Source organism: Corvus moneduloides, chromosome 27 (assembly GCF_009650955.1).
Source record: "Corvus moneduloides isolate bCorMon1 chromosome 27, bCorMon1.pri, whole genome shotgun sequence".
Lineage (NCBI taxonomy): Eukaryota > Metazoa > Chordata > Aves > Passeriformes > Corvidae > Corvus > Corvus moneduloides.
In genome coordinates, this window is record NC_045502.1 from 286,374 (window position 1) to 305,836 (window position 19,463).

The 19,463-nt window shown below is 62.7% G+C and overlaps 3 protein-coding genes across 3 annotated transcripts; all 3 read left to right on the forward strand.

The window, feature by feature from the left end:
• The first annotated feature begins 373 nt into the window (after positions 1–373).
• On the forward strand, positions 374–5,430 carry PURB (purine rich element binding protein B). The gene has a single exon (XM_032091925.1). The coding sequence runs from the start codon at positions 374–376 to the stop codon at positions 1,376–1,378; it is 1,005 nt and encodes a 334-aa protein (XP_031947816.1). The 3' UTR covers positions 1,379–5,430.
• Positions 5,431–8,226: 2,796 nt separating this feature from the next.
• Positions 8,227–12,988, forward strand: LOC116435534 (histone H2A.V). The gene is made up of 5 exons (XM_032091936.1): positions 8,227–8,430; positions 11,544–11,621; positions 12,108–12,221; positions 12,291–12,420; positions 12,668–12,988. The coding sequence occupies exons 1-5, from the start codon at positions 8,242–8,244 to the stop codon at positions 12,727–12,729; spliced, it is 573 nt and encodes a 190-aa protein (XP_031947827.1). The 5' UTR covers positions 8,227–8,241; the 3' UTR covers positions 12,730–12,988.
• Positions 12,989–14,193: 1,205 nt separating this feature from the next.
• MAT2A (methionine adenosyltransferase 2A) lies at positions 14,194–19,305 on the forward strand. The gene is made up of 9 exons (XM_032091917.1): positions 14,194–14,374; positions 15,803–15,880; positions 15,958–16,080; positions 16,160–16,272; positions 16,346–16,489; positions 16,569–16,787; positions 17,156–17,338; positions 17,443–17,576; positions 17,923–19,305. The coding sequence occupies exons 1-9, from the start codon at positions 14,284–14,286 to the stop codon at positions 18,023–18,025; spliced, it is 1,188 nt and encodes a 395-aa protein (XP_031947808.1). The 5' UTR covers positions 14,194–14,283; the 3' UTR covers positions 18,026–19,305.
• Positions 19,306–19,463: the final 158 nt, after the last annotated feature.

The window sequence follows — 19,463 nt, forward strand, 5'->3', positions numbered from 1 at the left end:
GGGGAGGGGGCTGGGGGGCCTATCGGGGGCGGGGCCCTGGGCCGCCCTGACCAATAGGAGCCCCGTGGCCGTGATTGACAGCTCAATGGAGCAGCGCCCGAGAGGGGAGGGGGCTGCGGGGCGGGGCCTGTGCACGGCGGCCAATGGGAGGTGTCGCGGCCGTGACTGACAGCTGGGGGCGGGACCCGGCTCGGCGGGATTGGCGGGGAGGGGGCTGCGGGGCGGGGCCCGGCGGGGGGCGGGGCTTGGCCGGGGGCGCGCGGGGACGCGGCGGGCGGGGCTCCCGGCGCACGTGACGGCGGCGGTGCGGCGGTGACGTCAGCGGTGTCGCAGCGGGGCCGGAAGCGGGCGGCGCGCGGGGCGGGCGGACAAGATGGCGGACGGGGACAGCGGCAGCGAGCGCGGCGGCGGCGGCGGGTTCGGGACCGCCCGCGGCGGGGCGGGGGGGGCCGGCCCGGCGGCGGGGCCCGGCGGCGGCGGCGCGGCCGGCCCCGAGCAGGAGACTCAGGAGTTGGCGTCCAAGCGGCTGGACATCCAGAACAAGCGCTTCTACCTGGACGTGAAGCAGAACGCCAAGGGCCGCTTCCTCAAGATCGCCGAGGTGGGCGCGGGCGGCTCCAAGAGCCGCCTCACGCTCTCCATGGCCGTGGCCGCCGAGTTCCGCGACTACCTGGGCGACTTCATCGAGCACTACGCGCAGCTGGGCCCGTCCAGCCCCGAGCAGCTGGCCCAGGCCGCGGGGCCGCCGGGCGAGGACGGCTCCGGGCCCCGCCGCGCCCTCAAGAGCGAGTTCCTGGTGCGGGAGAACCGCAAGTACTACCTGGACCTGAAGGAGAACCAGCGCGGGCGCTTCCTGCGCATCCGCCAGACCGTGAACCGCGGCCCCGGCGGCCCGGGGGGGTTCGCGGGAGGCCCCCCCGGGCTGCAGAGCGGCCAGACCATCGCGCTGCCCGCACAGGGCCTCATCGAGTTCCGCGACGCCCTGGCCAAGCTCATCGACGACTACGGGGGCGAGGAGGACGAGCTGGGCGGCCCCGGCGGCGGCGGCCCGGGCGGCGGGGGGCTCTACGGGGAGCTGCCCGAGGGCACGTCCATCACCGTGGACTCCAAGCGCTTCTTCTTCGACGTGGGCTGCAACAAGTACGGGGTGTTTCTGCGGGTCAGCGAGGTGAAGCCGTCCTACCGCAACGCCATCACCGTTCCCTACAAGGCCTGGGCCAAGTTTGGCGGCGCCTTCTGCCGCTACGCCGAGGAGATGCGCGACATCCAGGAGCGCCAGCGGGACAAGCTCTACGACCGGCGCGCCGGCCCGCCGGGACCCGGCAGCGGCAGCGGCGCCGGTGACGACTCCGACGGCGACGACGTGGACGACGACTGAGCCGATCCCCCCAGCCCTCGACCCCAACGCCGGCCCCCCACCACCCCCCCCTCGAGCCCCGGGGCGAAGGGGTCCCCAATCCCCCCTCCCAGTGACGGGGCAAAGGGGTTCCCGACCCCCCCCCCCCCCAACAGCGATGGGGCGAAGGGGTCCCTGAGCCCCCTCACCCCCCTCCCAGCGACGGGGTGAAGGGGTCTCCAAACCCCTACGTCCCCGCTCTCAGCAACGGGACGAAGGGGTCCCCGAGCCCCCCCCAGCAGCGGTGGGACACGGGGGTCCCCAGGCTCCCCTGTCCTGCCGCCACCGGAGAGAGAGAAACCGGCCCGACCGTGCCGCTGCCCGCGGCCCCCCCGCCCCCTTCCCTGCTCCCACCATGGGACCCCCCGGCCCCCAGGACTCGCTGCTTTGGGGGGGGATAGGGGGTCACCCGCAGCCCCCGCCCCTCCCGGTGCCCCCCCTATGAAAACCAGCACCCAAGGGCCCCGGAGCCGAGGGCCAGCGGCAGCGCTGGGGGGGCAGCGGAGGCACCTTGGACCAACGGCCGTTCCCTCGGCTTGTGAGTTTTCCTTCATTTTCATTTTCCTTTTTTTTTTTTTTTTTTCCCTTTTCTCCTCTTTCCACGTTTTTTTTTTTTTTTGTTTGTTTGTTTGTTTGTTTTTTTGGGATGCAAACTCCGGGCGCCCGAACTGGAACCCGCGGCTCCCTGACAATTAGGGAAGATTTCCTCGGTTTTGCCGATTTCTGGCCGTTCTTCCCCCCACCTCCCTCCGCCTGTTTCCCGCCGGGAAGGGGGAGGTGCCGGCACAAAGCACAAGGAAAAACTCGACGGGGCGAAACATCTTCCCCTTCTCACCAAATAAGGTGCCTCCGGCCCCGTTTCACCAGGACCCGCCGGAATCCGCCCCTTGGCTTCACCCAAATTGGATTTTCCGGCCCCAAATCCACAGCCACGCCCGGCCCCGGCACCTTGGGGGTGGATTTTGGAGGTTTATTGTTATTTTTTGCCTCCTTTTGTCTTTTTTTGCCCCCGTGGGCCCAGCCCTGGCGTCGCCTGGTCCCTCCAGCCACCTCCTATTAAACACATTTTTCCACTCTCAAATAGTCTTTTTTTAAAATTCTTTTTCACTCCCTCAGCTCAGTCCTGCCCTGTCCAGAATTCTGGTTTTTCACCCCGTTTTCCCATAACTCTGAACTCCATCGCTCTCATTCCAAAGTTTTGCCTCTTCTTCTCCAACGGTTTCACCACTTTTAGGACTTTTCTTTTTTTTTCCTTTTAATCCATTTTTGGGAGCCCAATCAGCTGCCTCCTTAATTTATTACCACGGATCCGGCATCTCCCTCTCTCCATATTTATTGGGAAGTGAGGAACAGCCGCAGACCCCTGGGGGACCCCCTGCGCCGCAGGGATGCCGCTGTCTGTCCGTCCGGCCGGCCGGCCGCCGGCCCCATCCCACTGCTCCCGCTGCTCTTGCTGCCGTCGCTCTTTTTAAAGGGATTTTTAAAGTGAATTTCTTCCGTTTATCCCATTTTTAAGCCTTCTCCGTCGCAAAGGACCCGGATCCCTCACTCACTCACACGGGAGCAATAGTCCTTCCTCGATGGCCGATGTGTCCGTACTGTATTTTGTACCCTCAGGCAGCTCTTTCCGGTGAATTCCTGCTGTATCCACCCATCCTCCTGGTCCTGTGTTCTTTGCCACGGAGAAAAACCATAAACCACAACGGCGACGACGGATTTGGGGGGGAAAAATGCTCCCAGCTCCGCGGGACTCACCGGCGTCCAGCCGCGGGACCTCTCCTTTTATTTTTGAAGAGGATGAGATAGATATATATATATATATATATATATATATAAAAATATATATATATTCCTTTGGGTTTCTTTCTTTTGGCTGAATTGCGGTGATTTAGCCTTATTTCTACTCTGGGAGAGCAGCGGAATCGCTGCCGGCCCGGCCCAGCTCCAAGGAGTTGGCTAGAAATACATGGAAGAGGAGAAAAAAAAAAGGCAAAACCACCAAAATCCAGTAATAAACCCAAAAAAGCAGCTCCCGGCATCAGCTCAGGGAGCCTTTCCTGGCCAGAGAAGTGCTGGATCCATGGACACAACCTCCCACAGCTCCATTTGGGTGGGAAGAGCAGAGCACGTCGGGGGAAGACAGCAGGAAAAAACAGCCAAAATGAGATAAAATTGGGAAAAAAGGGGATTTGAGGCGCCAGCAGGAGCGAGGGGAGTGGCCATGGGGGCTGCCATGGGGGAGGGGAGCTTGGGGGGCAATTTTGGTTTTTTTTTTCTCTTGGAGCCCCCCAGGAGCTGTCGGGTGTTTCCCAGCAAAGGGGACAACACCGACACCTCCCCTGAGCCCCCTTCGCATCTCTGTGTATAGACATGGCTGTGTGTACATAGGTCAGATTCGGTTGGGTTTTGGGTTGAATTCTGTAGAGAATGGGCAAATTGCTTTTTTTTTTTTTAAATTTTAAACCACAGATGGGGGAAAAATATCTCAAATTCCTGGTACTTCCAGCTTTGCTGCCCCAGAGGGGCTGATGGAGAAGGCAATGATGGCTGTACAGACAGAATATTGGAGGTCTTGTACAACGCCCCAAAACCCACTAGAAATACCCCAGATGGCTGGGTCTGGAGTGGGTGGTGCCTCCAGGGCAAGCTCAAACAGCTTCAATTCTTTTTGCCCTAAAAAATATGGAAGAAAATTGGGTTTCTCCTGCCTTGTTTCCAGGCGATTTGGGAGTGGTGGGGGATGGTTTGGGGGGGCCGTGCCAGTGGTGGCTCCTCGTGTTGGTGACAAAACCAACCCAACCCCTCACTGGCCTCTCATAAAAAAGCAAAAAGTGGAAAAAAATCGCAAAAAACTGGAAAAGATTAAAAAAAAAAAAGCAGCTGAGGGAGCACTGGGGGTATGCAGGGCGAAGCACCACAGAGCTCGGCAGGTATTCCCAGTGGGAAATCCCAGCCAGCTCCATGGATGCTCCCAGATGTTCCTGCAGGGCGAGGCCCAGCCACGGGAGCCATCGCCCGCCTCATCCTCGCGGAGCCGGTCAAGCCGGCGGCACCGGAGCCAGGCCAAGTGGAGCCGGGGGTGGGCGTTGGCGGGAGAGCCCAGAGCCGGGCGGGATGGCCGGGGAGGAGCACGGCACGGCCTGGAGCCCCTGCAGTCCAGGCCCCGGAGCAGTGGCTGACAGCAGGGCTGGCATGGGTGGCTCACCGGGCCCCAGCACACGGGTCACTCCAGCCAGGAGGCTGGGGCAGCATCGGTGGGAGAGCACTGGATCCTCCTCCAAGAGCCAGGTGCTCTGAGGGTTGGGTTCTCTGACAGCTGGGTCCTCCAAGAATTGTATCTCTGAAAGCTGGATCCTCTGAGTGCCCGATCCTCCTCCAAGAGCTGGATCCTTCAAGAACTGGGTCCTCCAAGAGCTGGATCCTCTGAGCACCAGATCCTTCTCTGAGTGCTAGATCCTCCTCCAAGTTGGATCCTCTGAGAGCCAGACCCTCCCAAGAGTTGGATCCTCTGAGAGTTGGACCCTCCAAACACTGGACCCTCTTCTTCGAGCTGGGTTCTTCTCCAAGTGGCAAATCCTCCTCGGAGAGTTGGATCCTCTAAGAACTGGATCCTGTGAATGTTGGATCCTCCTCCGAGCACCGGATCCTCCTCAGAGCAGCAGATACCCGGGAGCGCCACTTCCCTCCCCGAGCGCTCGCCACGACGTCCCTTTGCCGAAAAGAGAAAAAAAAAGAAAGTTTTATTCCTGTTATTTTTTTAATGAAAGAAAAACAAAAACTAAAGCAAACCTGCACTTTAGGTGGCCGGGGGGCCGGGGCCCCTGTGTCCCTTCCCTGCGGCCGGCGGGGCGGCTCCAGGGGCCGGAGGCAGGTCCTGGGTGTTACCACTAGCGCAGACGAGGCCGACGCGACGAACTCCTCCTGCTCCGAGCACTCCTGACGTAGCAGATTTTTGCAAATGGAGTTTTACAGTCTATATTTAAAGAATTGTATGTTTGTAACAAATAAAGTATGCGGAAAAGTGAATGAAAACCAGCCTGGGCCCGACTTGCTCCTTGGGGGTGCTGTGGGGGGCCCTGGAGGGTGGAGCTGGTGCCACCGCTGTGGTGAGGGGTGGGGTGGTCACCCTGGGGCATTACAGGGACATGCAGGATTGTCGTGAAGGTGCCGGGCGCACAAACAGGGAATGTGGGGTCCCCCACCTTGTCTTGAGGGGATTGCCTGACTCAGGGAGTTGGGGGTGTGAGGTACCAGCACAGGGGGGAGGGAGGAGGTTTGGTGTGGCTCAGGTGTGTTGTGTGTCCCAGCTCGGGCTGGTGTGTGCACCGGTGTAAGGTGCGTGTGGGCATGTGAAAGTGTGTGTAAGCCGTGTGTGCCATCACACGGCTGCCTGGTGTAGGTGTGTGTGTGTAAAGTGTGTGTAAGCCGTGTGTGCCATCACACGGCTGCCTGGTGTAGGTGTGTGTGTAAGCCGTGTGTGCCATCACACGGCTGCCTGGTGTAGGTGTGTGTGTGTAAAGCGTGTGTAAGCCGTGTGTGCCATCACACGGCTGCCTGGTGTAGGGGTGTGTGTGTAAAGCGTGTGTAAGCCGTGTGTGCCATCACACGGCTGCTTGTCGTGTGCGGGTGTGAGGCTGGGAGGGTTTGGCGTGGCTCGTGTGTGGTGTGTGTGCCATGGCTCAGGCAAGTGCGTGCACAGGTGTGAAAGGCTTGTGTGCCACGCACACGACTGCACGGCGTGTGTCAGGTGCGTGTGTCATCCCACGGCTGCGTCGCACGTGCAGGTTGTTAGCGGGTGTGCGCACAAGCACGGCGCCGTGCCCGCAGCTGTGTGCCGTGTCCCCTGTGTACCCGAGCCGTGTCCCCACCGGCGGTGCCGCAGCCCCCGCCCCCCGCGCTGCGGCTCCCTGCGGGCTCGGGCTCATCTGAGGACACGCGGGGACCCGCCTGCGCATGAGCCGCCGCCGCCGTCACCGCCATCACCGCCACCGGGGCCTGGTGCGACCCCCGAGCCCCCCGCGGATCCTCCCCATGCCGAGCCCCCGGCCGGCATGTCCCCGGGGCCGGGGGGAGCGGCTGCTCCGGCCCCATCCCCGGCCCCATCCCACCCCGCAGCTGCTCCGGCCCCCCCCGGCTGGACCCGGGGGTCGAGCGAGCTGGGGACAGCTGGAGGGGCCCCGGGACAGCCGGGGGGCCCCTGGTTGAGCCCGGGGGGGCCCGGCCTGCGGCAGTTGCTGCCCGGGGCAGGTGCGGGCGGCATTGCCCGCCCCGGGGCGCCGGGAGCAGCTGCGGGATGAGGGGCTGGGGGCACCCTGAGCCTCCCCGGCAGCTGCAGCGAGGGGCGGGGGAGGCACGGTGCCCCCCCAGCCCCTGCCCGGGGCTGGAGGGAAGCTGACGGGGCAGGGTAGGCACCCGGGGAGGACAGTGACAGAGGCCTTCGTCATCCTCCTCCTCCTCGCTCTCCTGCTCCTCCCAGCCAGTGCCTCGGCCCTGGTGCAGCCGGGGCAGGGCAGGTGTGGGAGGGGGGACTGGGGGCCGCCTTGAGCCCCCCCAGCAGCTGCAGCGAGGGGTGGGCGCTGCACGGCGCGCCTCGCCCCTGCCCATGGCAGGGAAACTGTGGCACCGAGGCCGGGAGAGCCGGGGGGGACCAGTAACAGGTGCCTCCCTCTCCCTCCCCCCAGCGCGTACCTCGGCCATGGTCAGCCTGGAGCAGAGTGGGCGCGGGGCTGGGGACACCCTGAGCCCCCGGCAGTGCAGCGAGGAGCGGGGACTGCGCGGTGCCCTCCACCTCGCCCGGTGCTGAGGGAAACTGAGGCCCGGCAGCCAGGACAGCCGGTGGCGGGCGGGGGCACAGTGACCGCGCCGGGTGCAGCCGGGCTGGGGGCCCCGGCGGGGCTGCGCGGTGCGGAGCCCACCAGCTCCACAACCGCTGGCCTCTCACCGAGCCGAGCTCGGGAATCCCCGGTTCCATTTATGAACTCACCTCGTCACACAGTCAGGTTCCATTTGACACTGGAACGGGCTCGTCATGAGAAACTGAGCCGAGTTTTTATTTACTATGACCCGTTTGTCCCGAAAAGGCGCCCCCTGCCCCCCAACAGTGCCGTGAATTTTGGGGATTTTTGGCCACACTTAACCCCTGCCGTCACCACGGACAGTCCCTTCGACTCTCAGGGTCCGCCCCAGCCCTCAGTCCGGCCCGGGGGGCTGCGGGGTCCCTGTTACCTCACTACCGCTGCCCTTCTCACGCATCCTACGGGGCAGCGCTGCGTTATTTCTGTACTGCCTGAGAGAAACACAGGGACGGTCAGGCACACCGGCGGGCCTGCGTGTCCCCGGGCGGGCTCCCCTCACGCCGGGGCCTCTCTCAGCCCCGAGCAGGGTCGGGCCATATCAGGGGTGAAGTCCCCGGCCCGGCGGAACCCTTTAGCAGGTCTAGGGCCCAGCGGGACCCTCCGGCGGGGCTCGGGGCCTTCCTGGAGCCGCCAAACTCCCGCCCCCCCGCACTCCCCTCACCGCCCGCCCCCCCGCACTCCCCTCACCGCCCGCCCCCCCGCACTCCCCTCACCGCCCGCCCCCCCGCACTCCCCTCACCGCCCGCCCCCCCGCTCCCTCACACAAACACGGCCCGAGGCGGAGCGACGAAATGGGCGGGAAACATCGCCCGCTTCCCATTGGCTCTCCCGGCTGTCCGTCCGCATGGCCCCGCCCCTCGCCGCGGCGCTCGTTATTTCTATTCGCCGGGCGATGACGTCACCGACGCGAGCACGCCTCGCCCTCACCCCGCTGCGTGCCGTGTGCAAAGGTAACACAGCCGTTAAACGAGCCGCGGGGCGGAGCCAGCGATGGACGGGGAAAGAAGCGGCTCGCCCATTGGGCGCCGCGGGATGTTCAAACTAGTATGGGAGGCGATGATTGGCGGCGACGCGGCGCGGTCCGCCGCCCCCGCCCGGGCGGGTCATTGTCTGGCGGCTCCTGAGGCGGGTCGGGCGCGGCGGCGGCTCTGGGGCTCGGACGGCGGCGGCGGTACCATGGTGAGGGTAGGGGTAGTCGGGGAGCTCGGGGCTCGGGGGGCCGGCCAGGACAGCGCGGCTGGGCTGAGCCGGGCCCCGTGGGGCCGCCAATGGCCGCTGCTGTCAGCCCAGGCCGGGCGGGGGACGGCCCCCGGTGCGTGACCTTGGGTCCGGCCCGGCGCTTCCTCAGTGCCCCGTGGCCGCCGCCGCCGCCTGGCTCCTGCGGAGGGGGTTTGTCCTGCCCTCCAAATCCGGCCCCGCCGGTGCCGTCCAGCGCTGTCAGAGCGGTGCGGTGTCAGCTGGTGTCTCCTCGGTCGCGGCTTGTGGCGGTTGCGGGCCGGTTGGACGGGAGGAAGCCCGCAACCGGCACAAGCCGTTGTCGTGGGGGAAACGTCAGTCGAGGGGGCCCGAGCGGGGTCTGTCAACCGCCCGGCGCCTCCTTCGGGGTTCCGCGGGATACATCCCAGCCCGCTTCCCGGGGGACCGGCCCGGTCCGCGGGGGAAGGAAAGGGAGGTTCGTTCTCCCCCGTGCCCCATTCCTGTGGCCCCGTGGGGGGAATGGGGGGAGCCGGGTCTGGAGCTGTCAGCGGAGGCGGGCAGGGGGATGGGGGTTAGGGAGGCTCTGTGGATCTGTGAGAGGTTCCGTGGATCTGCAGGATGTTTTGGGTGGTTCTAAGGATCCTTGAGGGGGTTCCGTGGATTTGCAGGGGGCCCGGGGGACTCCATGGATTAGCGAGAGGGTTCTGTGGTTACATAGGGGGTTTCTGGGGATTTGTGGGGGATTCGGGTGGTTCTGTGGATCCGTGGGGGATTCTGTCGTTCTGTGAAGATACCCTGTGGATCCACGGGAGGGGTTTTGTGGATCTGCAGGGGGCTTGGGGAGTTCTGTGGATCCGCAAGGGATTTCTGTGGGTTTGCAGGGGACTCGGGGGGGTTCTGTGGTACCGGGTGGGGATGGGGTGGTGGGTATTTGAGGGGATTCTGTGGACCCTTGGGGGAGTTCTGTGGATCCACAGGTGGAGTCGTGGGGGTTCCGTGGGGGGCTCTGGGATCCGCGGAGGTTCCAGAGCCAGCGGTAAGGGCCCCGATCCCTCAGCGTTAATGGAAACACCGTTGGGTTACGCAACTCCTGCTGCCGCCAAGAACTTGTGCTCGGGGATGTCTGGGAATGTTCGGCAGGAGATAAGTTGCTGTTTGAAGGGGCTTTATCCTGTTTGAAGCAACAAGAAAAAACAATGTTTGCCTGCTGTGAGGGATCCAGCGGGCCAGACCCAGGGAGGATTTAGCACGGGAATGTGCTCCCAGCGAGGGACTTTGGTGGAGAGAAGAGATGGAGATGGCACAAGGATTGCCTGAGTCCCTGGGAGCCCCAGTCCGGAGGTTGAGGAGAGAATCCTCGGGATTCGCTCCTCAGGAGGGAGGAATCCAGGAGCCTTCATTCCCAGCGCGGAGTTGGATGATCTCTCATAGGGAGCTGGGGGCAGCTGGGCTGGGAGAACCTCCCGTTTTCCCTGTGCAAACCCCATGGAGGATTGGTGAAAATCGGGACAAACCTCGGGATTTCCATGGCGAGATCTTTCTTCCCTCTTTTTGGTCAACCCCCCTGTAAAGATGTATCAGGCAGGCAGCTCCAAGCTGGAAAACCTGATGGGGCAGTGGGAAAGTTCGCAGCTGGCTGATAAAAGCCCTCAGTGGGAACAGCCAGTGCTTTTCCCAAAGCTGCCTTTTATTCCTAGAGCAAGGAAATATCCACAAATCCCCCTTTCCTCCCCCTTTCTTTCCCATAAATCTCCCTTTCCACCCCTCAGATCCTCCCTCCTTCCCCCCAAAATGCCCTCCCTGAGTTTTGCAGTTTTATGGAGCGATGTTTTCTCCTGATGAAAGTGACTCCTGGTGCTTCACCATTTCTCCGAGTTATCCCTGAAGACTCTCCTATCACGGCTGCTGGGACACAGGGCGGGCTTGCCGGGTCCTGGCATCCCCAGAGCCGGATCCCCTGTGGCCTCACCCCGTGCCCTCTGCTTGTTTTAATCACCTCGGGATTAATTAATGCCCCCTCGTGACTGATTTTTTTTTTTCCAATGTTTGAGCTGAAACGTAACTCCCACCTGGCTGGGATGGGACCCAGATCTTGGACATTCCCAGGTTAACCAGCATCTTGTTTTGAGGATTAATGTGCTCCACTTTCTCTCCCGGGGTCTCTGGATCATTTCAGCTCCCTCACCAAGAGCCAAAATTCCTCCTTTTTGAGGGGATGGGGATTGTGGGATCAATATGTGCTATAAAAGCAGGGATTATGAATATCCAGGGTGTTTTCAGGCTCTCATCTCCCTGTGCTGTTGCTTCTTGTCTCTCTGTGGGCTGGAAAGCTTGGCTTTTGGGATTATTATCCCTGGTTTTTTTTACCTGGAGCTGATTTTGGGTTGCTGACGTCTTTCCCCTGGAGCGTGCAGCTCCCTCTGCCTTCCTGCGTCACCCGTGGCTTTCACCTTGTTAGGAACGGCTTTCATTAGTGATTAGTGACATCATGGGGTCTTCCCATATCCCTGGAATGCATGGATTTCCTGACAGCGGATGGGAGAGCCCAGCAAACCCATGCTTGGCTCTTCCTTGTTACTCAGCAACTCTCAAACTCTTGGCTTTGGCATTTCCACCCCTTCCAACATGATTTTCATTAAATCTACAATTTCTTGGGCTCCCGGGTGATTTCCCAGTCTGGAGTAGGAAGGGAATTACCCCTGAATCCCACAGGATCACTTTCCCATATGCAGGAACAGGTTCCTGCCTAGTGCCCAGTGTCAATGTGTGGAGGAATCGAATCTGAAATCGAACTGGGCTCACAACTGCTGGAAAAAAATGCCCAACAATGGGATTTTTGGCTGGTTTTCCCCCATCTGGCATTTTCTGGAAAACAATGGGAATACTGGCAGCAGGAACAGGACACCTGGGTGGGGGAGCAGCTGCTGCACCCTGAAAACCTCCCTTGTCCCCTTGAATCCGGGTGGTTTGAGAGGCCCTGAGTTGCCAGGGAGCTGCCAGATTATCCTACAGCAGGTCCCTCTGTCTTCGAATTAATGAGATTGTTTGGATTCAGGGATTAATTAGATTAATTAACAGGCCCCTTTCTCCCCCAGGCTGGCGGCAAGGCGGGCAAGGACAGCGGCAAGGCCAAGGCCAAGGCCGTGTCACGCTCCCAGAGAGCCGGGCTGCAGGTATGGCACAGGGAATCACCGGGAAACAGAACTCTGGGCAGCTGGGGGGCCCCAAACCTTCTTCTTTGTGGTCAAAACTGAATATTTTGGAATTTGGAGGCTTATGGAGCAATGAGGAGCCCTTGGGCTTGCAGAGGGGATTTGCTGTCAGGTGGGACAGAGAGGATGGGAGGATTAATTGGGAGAATTAATGATTATTTTGATAATTAATTTAAAATACAATTATTTTATGCTATACAAGATGTAGTTATATCTTACTAAATTACATGATAGCAATATACAATATATTTATATAACAGTGTAATTTATTATTATAACAAGACATTAATACTATATATTAATTAGTAATAAATTGGATAGTGATAATTAAATCCTCTGTTTGAAGAGTTGCTCCTGGAAGCCACAGCCCGAATCAACAGTGTAGGGTGTAAATATGCATGTTGGGGGGGCTGTAGGTGTTAACGAGGTTGTTAATTGCCCCCCCAGTTCCCAGTCGGCCGCATCCACAGGCACCTGAAGACTCGGACCACCAGCCACGGGCGCGTGGGAGCCACGGCGGCCGTGTACAGCGCGGCCATCCTCGAGTACCTGACCGCTGAGGTAGGACCCCCCTCCCCACACCCAGCACCCCTCCCCTCGGCATTCCCACCTCTTGCCGCTGTCCTGCAGGTGCTGGAGCTGGCCGGGAACGCTTCCAAGGATCTCAAAGTCAAGCGGATCACGCCCCGGCACCTGCAGCTGGCGATCCGCGGTGATGAGGAGTTGGACTCCCTGATCAAAGCCACCATTGCTGGTGGAGGTGGGCGTCATTCCCGTGTTTCCATCCTGGGGAGGGAATTTAGCAAGAAGGGGAAGTATGAGAAACCGAATAGGGATTTGGCAGTTGGCCTAAAGGCATGGGCTTGCTGCTTCCCTGGATTCAGACCGAGGGGGATCCACTTGACGTTCACACTGGATTTTCACAAAAAAAGGGAATTTAAGATTTTTTGGAGTTTCTTGAGAATTCTACCAGTGACTTGACAAGAATTCTCCCTTCCTCTCTGCAGGTGTCATTCCCCACATCCACAAGTCCCTGATTGGAAAGAAGGGACAACAGAAAACGGCGTAGGAGTGCGGCACCGGATCCCCCCCCGTCATCGTACTGTACCTGGGCACAGGAACATCTCGGGGATACGAGGAGTTTTTTTTAAGGAATAGTTCAAAGGAAGAGCATAGAGGATTGACTGTAGAGGAAACATTGGGATGGGTTTAGATTCTGAGTAGGACACACCGTGGGCCGTGGGGCGGCAGCCGGGGGTGGGTGAGGGGCTTGGCTGCCCCTGTGTTTTATACAAAAATGGAACCCATAAACCATTTTTTACAAAAAACCAGACGGTCTCCAGTGGTGGCGGGGAGGGGGGGTCGGGAAGGGGTGGTCGGGACCCCCCCCCCGGCGCTGGGCAGAGGAGCCTGGTGCCTCCCCATGCAAATGAGCCCGCATGCAAATGCACGGTGAGAGACAAGCGCCGCCCATTATGCAAATGTTCCGGGGGTGGGTGGGGCGTGCTCTGCGTGCCGGGAGCACATGGCCGGGTGTGTCCGTCTGTCGGTCTGTCCTGGACGCAGCAGTGTGTCTGTGTGTGTGTGCCTGTCCCGGCCGTAGGGGTGTCCATCTGTACGGTGCCCGGCCGTGCCAGCGGTCAGGCAGCCCGCAGCGCAAGGGCGCTGGGAGCCTGGGTGTTCACCGGACCCGGATCTGCGTCTGTCCGGGCCGTCTGTCCGGCTGTGGGTGTCAGGGTCCGTCACGCCTGAGTGTCACTCTGTGCTGGCCACATGGGGCCTGCCCAAGCTCCCGGCGCGCCCCGTGTGTAGCAGCTGGGCACGGGGGTGCTCTGGGCCGGACGCGGAGGCGGTGCCGGAGGGAGCCGGAGCCGGGCGGCTCCTGCACTGGCAACACCGGGTGCTGGTTGCATCAGGCGTCAAGTGGCCCCAACGGCCTAGGGCACCATCAGAGCCGTGCCCGGGCTCAGACCCGCCCCGCGGGGCCGCAGCGCCTGGGGGAGCCGCGGGCCCGGTTGCGATCGGGGACAGGGGCAAGGGCGGGGCCGGGCCGGGGTCGGTCCCGGCGGGCCCGAGGTCGCACAATGGCGACGCCGGTCTGCGCAAGATGGCGGCGGGGAGGCGGGGCCGTCCTCGCTGCCCGCGGGCCGTGCATTGCGCATGCGCCCTCCGTGCCGTCGCCGGACGCATGCGTGCGCCGCCGCGCGCCTCGAGCTGCCGGGCCGCGCGGGAGGCACCATGCGGCCAGCACGGGGGAGTACGGCGGGGGCATCAGTGCCCGCCCGCAGCATTGCGCCGTGCGGGGCAGAGGAGACGGCCTGACCGAAGGTTTAGCTCTGCTGAGTGCCCAGCTGATGACGGCCCGCTCCGGGCTGCCCCGGAGGTTGAGGCCAAGCTCCGCGTTATGTAACGCTCTCCCCCTCCCCGGCTGCAGTGGTTCTGCCCCCCCGCCCCCGCGGTGCGTATTGCGCTCGCCATTGGCTGGGAGCGGTAGCGGGGCGGGGCGAGGAGGCTATAACTAGAGGTGCTGAGGAAGGGGCCGCGTTCAGTCTGCCGCGGCCGTGCTTGGGTGTTGTTGTTCCTGTGTTTTCCCCTTCCGCCTGTCGCCGCCCATCGCGCCGCCATGAACGGGCAACTGAACGGTTTCCACGAGGTGTTCATCGAGGAGGGCACCTTCCTCTTCACCTCCGAATCCGTGGGCGAGGGGCACCCAGGTACGGGCCAAGCGGGGCTGGGCGGGGCGGCGATCGCGCAGGCGCGGCCGGGCGGGGGGGGAGGAGGAGGAGGATGGTGAGGATGAAGATGAAGGAGGTGAGGATGAGGATGGAGGGAATGAGGGTGGGCCGGGGGCGTGGGGGGGGGCGGTGACGCGGGCGGGCGCGCGCGCAGTGTGAGGCGGGCGCGCGCTCGCCGCATTGCGGGCCCGGCGCGCACGTGCTGCCCGCGTGGGGCGGGACACGGGGGTGACGATGGGGCGGGCGGGGGGGGCCGGTGCCGCCGTGACTCAGCCGTGACTAAGCAGCTCCCGGTGCCCCCGCACCCCGCGGGACCCCCGCCGTGGGCTCCCTCCCCGCGTGGATGCCGGGGGTAAGACAGGCCTGGTGACCCGCACGCACACCCCCACCCCCCGGGGCGGAGTGCCGCCCTCAGCCCACCCCACATCCCCCGATGGTGTCCCCGATGTCGCCCAGCCGGAGATGAAGCGTCGTGGGTCTCCCCAGATGTGCCCTCCCGCTGCAGCCGGGGGGTTACACTCCTCCCGGGGGGTGGTTGGAGCCCTCCCCAGCTCGGTACCAGCTGGTGCCGGTCTCCCCCGGTCTTTGTCCTCGCCGGTTTGGGGCACATGACCGTTAATCTCCGGAGGCAGCTGCCAACGCCCAGCGCCCAGTGCTTGGGCACAGCCAGCACCCCTGAACCCCCTCAGCTCTGGCCACTCCGGCACCCACTGTCAGGGCATACCCAGCACCTCCCGAGTTCCCCTCAGCTCCAGGTCCCCCTCGGGCCCCACAGCACCCCACAGCTCTGGTCCTTCTGGCTCAAGCACCCACAAACCCGATGGCACAACCTGCGGCTGCTCTGGGGCTCCCCCCACGCTGCCTGAGGGAGGAGGCTATGAGGTCTATTTCCTCACTCTTTCCCCCCAAAAAGCATCTGGGGGACCTGCCTCCCCTCACCCAAGCTGGGCGCTGCCTTGTCCTCACCCAGATCCTGCCCGGAAGGTCGCTGCCAAGGACGCCCGCAGTCCTGGGGTCACGGGTGGCCCCTGGGACACCCTGGACCCCCCCCCACCGGCGTAAAACACCCCGGGAGCAGGAGGGAGCTGGGTGTCCGGTGGGGTATGGCTGGAACAGCTTTGCCTGGGGGCAGAGCTGCTGGAAGCTGGCATGCTGCGGATTTGGGAAGCTGGGATATGGGTCTGATCCCCTCAGTGGTGCCACAGGGCTCAGCCGTAGTTGGAGCTGGAGCTTAACTGGGACATGCCTGGAATTCCAGACTGGGGACGAGGCAAGGGCTGTGTGCACCCTGGGGGGCTCCTGGATTATGGGGCTCCGATCCCTGTGCCGGAGGCTCCGGAAGGAAGGGCTGTGCCGTGTTGGGCTGTCCCACGCCACCGTGACGCCCCCTGCTCTCCGTGTCCCCAGATAAAATCTGTGACCAGATCAGTGATGCTGTCCTGGATGCCCACCTCAAGCAGGACCCTGATGCCAAGGTGGCATGTGGTGAGTAAGGGCACCAGGGGACAGCAGGTGGGTGACGTGGAGGTGACGCTGTGCTGACATCACCCTTGTCCCTGCAGAGACGGTCGCCAAAACCGGGATGATCCTGCTGGCAGGGGAGATCACCTCCCGGGCCAACGTAGACTACCAGAAGGTTGTCCGGGACACCATCCGGCACATCGGCTACGACGACTCCTCCAAAGGTGTGTCCCGGGGTGCCACCACCTCAGTGACAGCACAGTGGTGGCACCGGGCTCACCACAGCCCCCTTTGTCCCCCCAGGTTTTGACTACAAGACGTGCAATGTGCTGGTGGCCCTGGAGCAGCAGTCCCCGGACATCGCCCAGGGCGTGCACCTGGACCGCAGCGAGGAGGACATTGGCGCCGGTGACCAGGTGAGACCCGGGGCCGTGGGGTTGCCGTGGTGTGACCGAGGGCTGGGTGTGACCCCCTGTCCCTGTGCCACAGGGGCTGATGTTCGGCTACGCCACGGACGAGACGGAGGAGTGCATGCCCCTGACCATCGTCCTGGCGCACAAGCTCAACGCCAAGCTGGCTGAGCTGCGCCGCAGCGGAGCCCTGCCCTGGCTGCGCCCTGACTCCAAGACACAGGTGAGGTGCTGATGAGTCCCCAAAGCCCTTGGGAGCCCTTTGTTCCCCCTCCTGGCCTCTGACTGGTGTCCCCTGGCAGGTGACAGTGCAGTACATGCAGGACCGTGGGGCGGTGATCCCGATCCGGGTGCACACCATCGTGATCTCGGTGCAGCACGATGAGGACGTGTGTCTGGACGAGATGCGCGACGCGCTGAAGGAGAAGGTCATCAAGGCCGTGGTGCCGCCCAAGTACCTGGATGATGACACCATCTACCACCTGCAGCCCAGCGGCCGCTTCGTCATCGGCGGGCCCCAGGTGCAGCCGAGGGCACTGTGGTGGTGGTTCGGTGGTGGTGCTGGTGACAGTTGTGATGGCACAATGGTGGTGCTGGCAGCGACACCACAATGGTGGCAACGATGGTGCGGTGGTGGTGGCTGAGGGGTGGTGACAAGATGGTGACACTGTGGCGGTGGCACAGTGGTGGCAGTTACAGTGGTGTGATGGTGGTGGCACGGTGGTGACAATGGCACAGTGTTGGCAGAGACGGTGTGGTTATGGTGGCGGTGATAACACGACGGTGGTCACAGCACGGTGCGGTGGTGGCAGCGGCAGCACGGCGATGGCTCGGTGGGGACGACGCTGGTGACAATACGGACAGGTTGTGACGCTGCTGTCCCCAACAGGGCGATGCGGGGCTGACGGGCCGCAAGATCATCGTGGACACGTACGGGGGCTGGGGCGCGCACGGAGGCGGCGCCTTCTCGGGCAAGGACTACACCAAGGTGGATCGCTCGGCCGCCTACGCCGCGCGCTGGGTGGCCAAGTCCCTGGTGAAGGCTGGGCTGTGCCGCAGGGTGCTGGTCCAGGTGGGTGTTGGGCTGGGTCGAGGCTGCTTCAGATGGGTGCTGCGGCCCCCCTCCCCAGCCTCTCTGGGTCCAGCCTCACCCCCACCTCCACCTACCCCCCGCAGGTCTCGTACGCCATCGGGGTCTCGCACCCCTTGTCCATCTCCATCTTCCACTACGGCACCTCCCAGAAGAGCGAGCGGGAGCTGTTGGAGATCGTCAAGAAGAACTTCGACCTGCGGCCTGGGGTCATCGTCAGGTAACGGGCGTGGGGGGCTGTGCCGGGGGGTGGGGCGGGTGGGGGTCCCTCCCGGAGCAGCCTGGGGACCGCCTGGCGCCCTGGACCCGGCGCGGAGCCGCTCGGCCGAACGGAGAAGGCGCGCTCGGGGCGCGGACGGGGTAAGTATCCGCCGGAGCCGAGCGCTTGGAGCTTCCCCGGAGCCGGGAGCCAGCCGGGTGCTTTGGGGAGCAGCCGGGGAAGCTCCAACCGCCCCGCGGGGTGGGGAGGAGGCGGAGGCGCCGCTGCGGAACCCCCGGCCAGGCAGGGAAGGGGCGAAGGCAGGACCCCGGGGCCACCTCACTGAGTCGGGAATTGTGTATTCCAGGGATCTGGATCTGAAGAAGCCCCTCTATCAGAGGACCGCAGCCTATGGCCACTTTGGTAGGGACAGTTTCCCTTGGGAAGTGCCCAAAAAACTAAAATACTGAGGAGAAAAGAGCATTGTTAGGGCTTTTCCCCCCACTCCCGCGGGCGTAGGTTACAGAGAAGCCCGTGGGCTCTGGGGGAAAGAGCTCCCAGCCCCCCCCCAGGCTCCCCGGCCCCGCCATTGTCTCTCACCATCGTTTTGGTTGTGTGGGGACCACGTGCCTCTCCTGGAGCCCACCCCTGTGTCCCCCCAAATCCCTCCGGATGGTTTTTAACAAATCTGTCTTTACTCCGAGCTTGGAGATGGGGAAAAAGGCCCAAGTGCCCTCTCAAGCCCTCCCCCATATCCCCACAGTCCCACTGTGGCAAGGGCCACCCCATTCTGAGTCCCAGCAGTACTGCTGTGGGGGTTACCCCATTTTATCACTCCCCATTCCCCCTTGACCCCGAATTCCACTACATCAGGGGGACCCCCCATTTTTGCTCCCACTGTCCCCCCCCCATCCTGGTGCGGGGGGGGGACACACAAACCCCTCATTGTGGCTCCCTGTGTGTCCCTCCCCACAGTCCCCATTCCACTGGGGGGATACTCATTTTGGCTCCCCCAGTCCCACTGGTGGGGGGGACATCTCCCATTCCACCTCCCCACCCCCCTGGGACCTCGCTGGTGCTGGGTTTGGTTCTTAACCCTCATTTTTAATCTCTTGTTCCAAAAATGCACATTTTGGGGGGGACACGCTAAAGCCGACCCCCAACCCCCCCCTGAGGGTTCGGTACCAGAGGAAAACATTTTACATTCTTTTTTTTTTGGGTTTTAATCCAAAAGCTGAAGCGACTCCCCAACTGCACAACTCCTCCACACCCCCCAACTTTGTCCAGATTTTGGGGGGGAAAGGGGGGCATTTGGCGCTTGATACTTGAAGGTTTGGTGTATTTATTGTGCGCCGAGGCGGGGGCGTGAGTACAGAGAAGTCCCCGCACTCAGCCGGCAGCTCCTGATCCCTGAAAGCCCCCCCTTCCCCTCCCCCCGCCCTCCCCCTGCCCCCCACCAATTTGGGGCGAAACGGGGGGGAAATGGGTTTGTTGGAGCGCCGGGGGTGCCTGGGCGTGGCGCTGGTGGCCGGTGTGGTACAGAGAAGCCGGCTTGTTTACTGCCCGCCCGGGCTCCGGCCCCCAGAGTGCCTTGGGGGGGGGCAAGGGGGGCTTTCTCCTGCCCCTGAGGATTTTTTTTTTTCTTGGTTTTACTATTTTCGGGAGGTTTCGTCCGAATGTTTTGATCCACTGAATCCAAAAATGAGTTCAAAAAGAAAAGAATCTCAATAAAAGTGATGGGTTAGATGGAGCCACCTCAAGTGTGTGGGGGAAACGGCGGGGAGAGACGGGTGCAGGGGGGAGCTGAAGGGTTTGGGAAACCGAGGCACTGGGAGACGGAGAAATTGGGGTACAGGGGAAGGTGGGATATGGGGGATTAGATAGGGAGAAAGTGTGGGGGGGGACCAG

Bases quoted from the DNA above. Each gene is read 5' to 3' on its own strand.
- LOC116435534 (XM_032091936.1), top strand. From the start codon at position 8,242: ATGGACGGGGAAAGAAGCGGCTCGCCCATTGGGCGCCGCGGGATGTTC. The intron at 8,431-11,543 runs GTGAGGGTAGGG...TTTCTCCCCCAG, and splicing joins ACGGCGGCGGCGGTACCATG to GCTGGCGGCAAGGCGGGCAA. The intron at 11,622-12,107 runs GTATGGCACAGG...TTGCCCCCCCAG, and splicing joins CCCAGAGAGCCGGGCTGCAG to TTCCCAGTCGGCCGCATCCA.
- MAT2A (XM_032091917.1), top strand. From the start codon at position 14,284: ATGAACGGGCAACTGAACGGTTTCCACGAGGTGTTCATCGAGGAGGGC. The intron at 16,273-16,345 runs GTGAGACCCGGG...CCTGTGCCACAG, and splicing joins ACATTGGCGCCGGTGACCAG to GGGCTGATGTTCGGCTACGC. The intron at 16,490-16,568 runs GTGAGGTGCTGA...GTCCCCTGGCAG, and splicing joins GCCCTGACTCCAAGACACAG to GTGACAGTGCAGTACATGCA.
- PURB (XM_032091925.1), top strand. From the start codon at position 374: ATGGCGGACGGGGACAGCGGCAGCGAGCGCGGCGGCGGCGGCGGGTTC.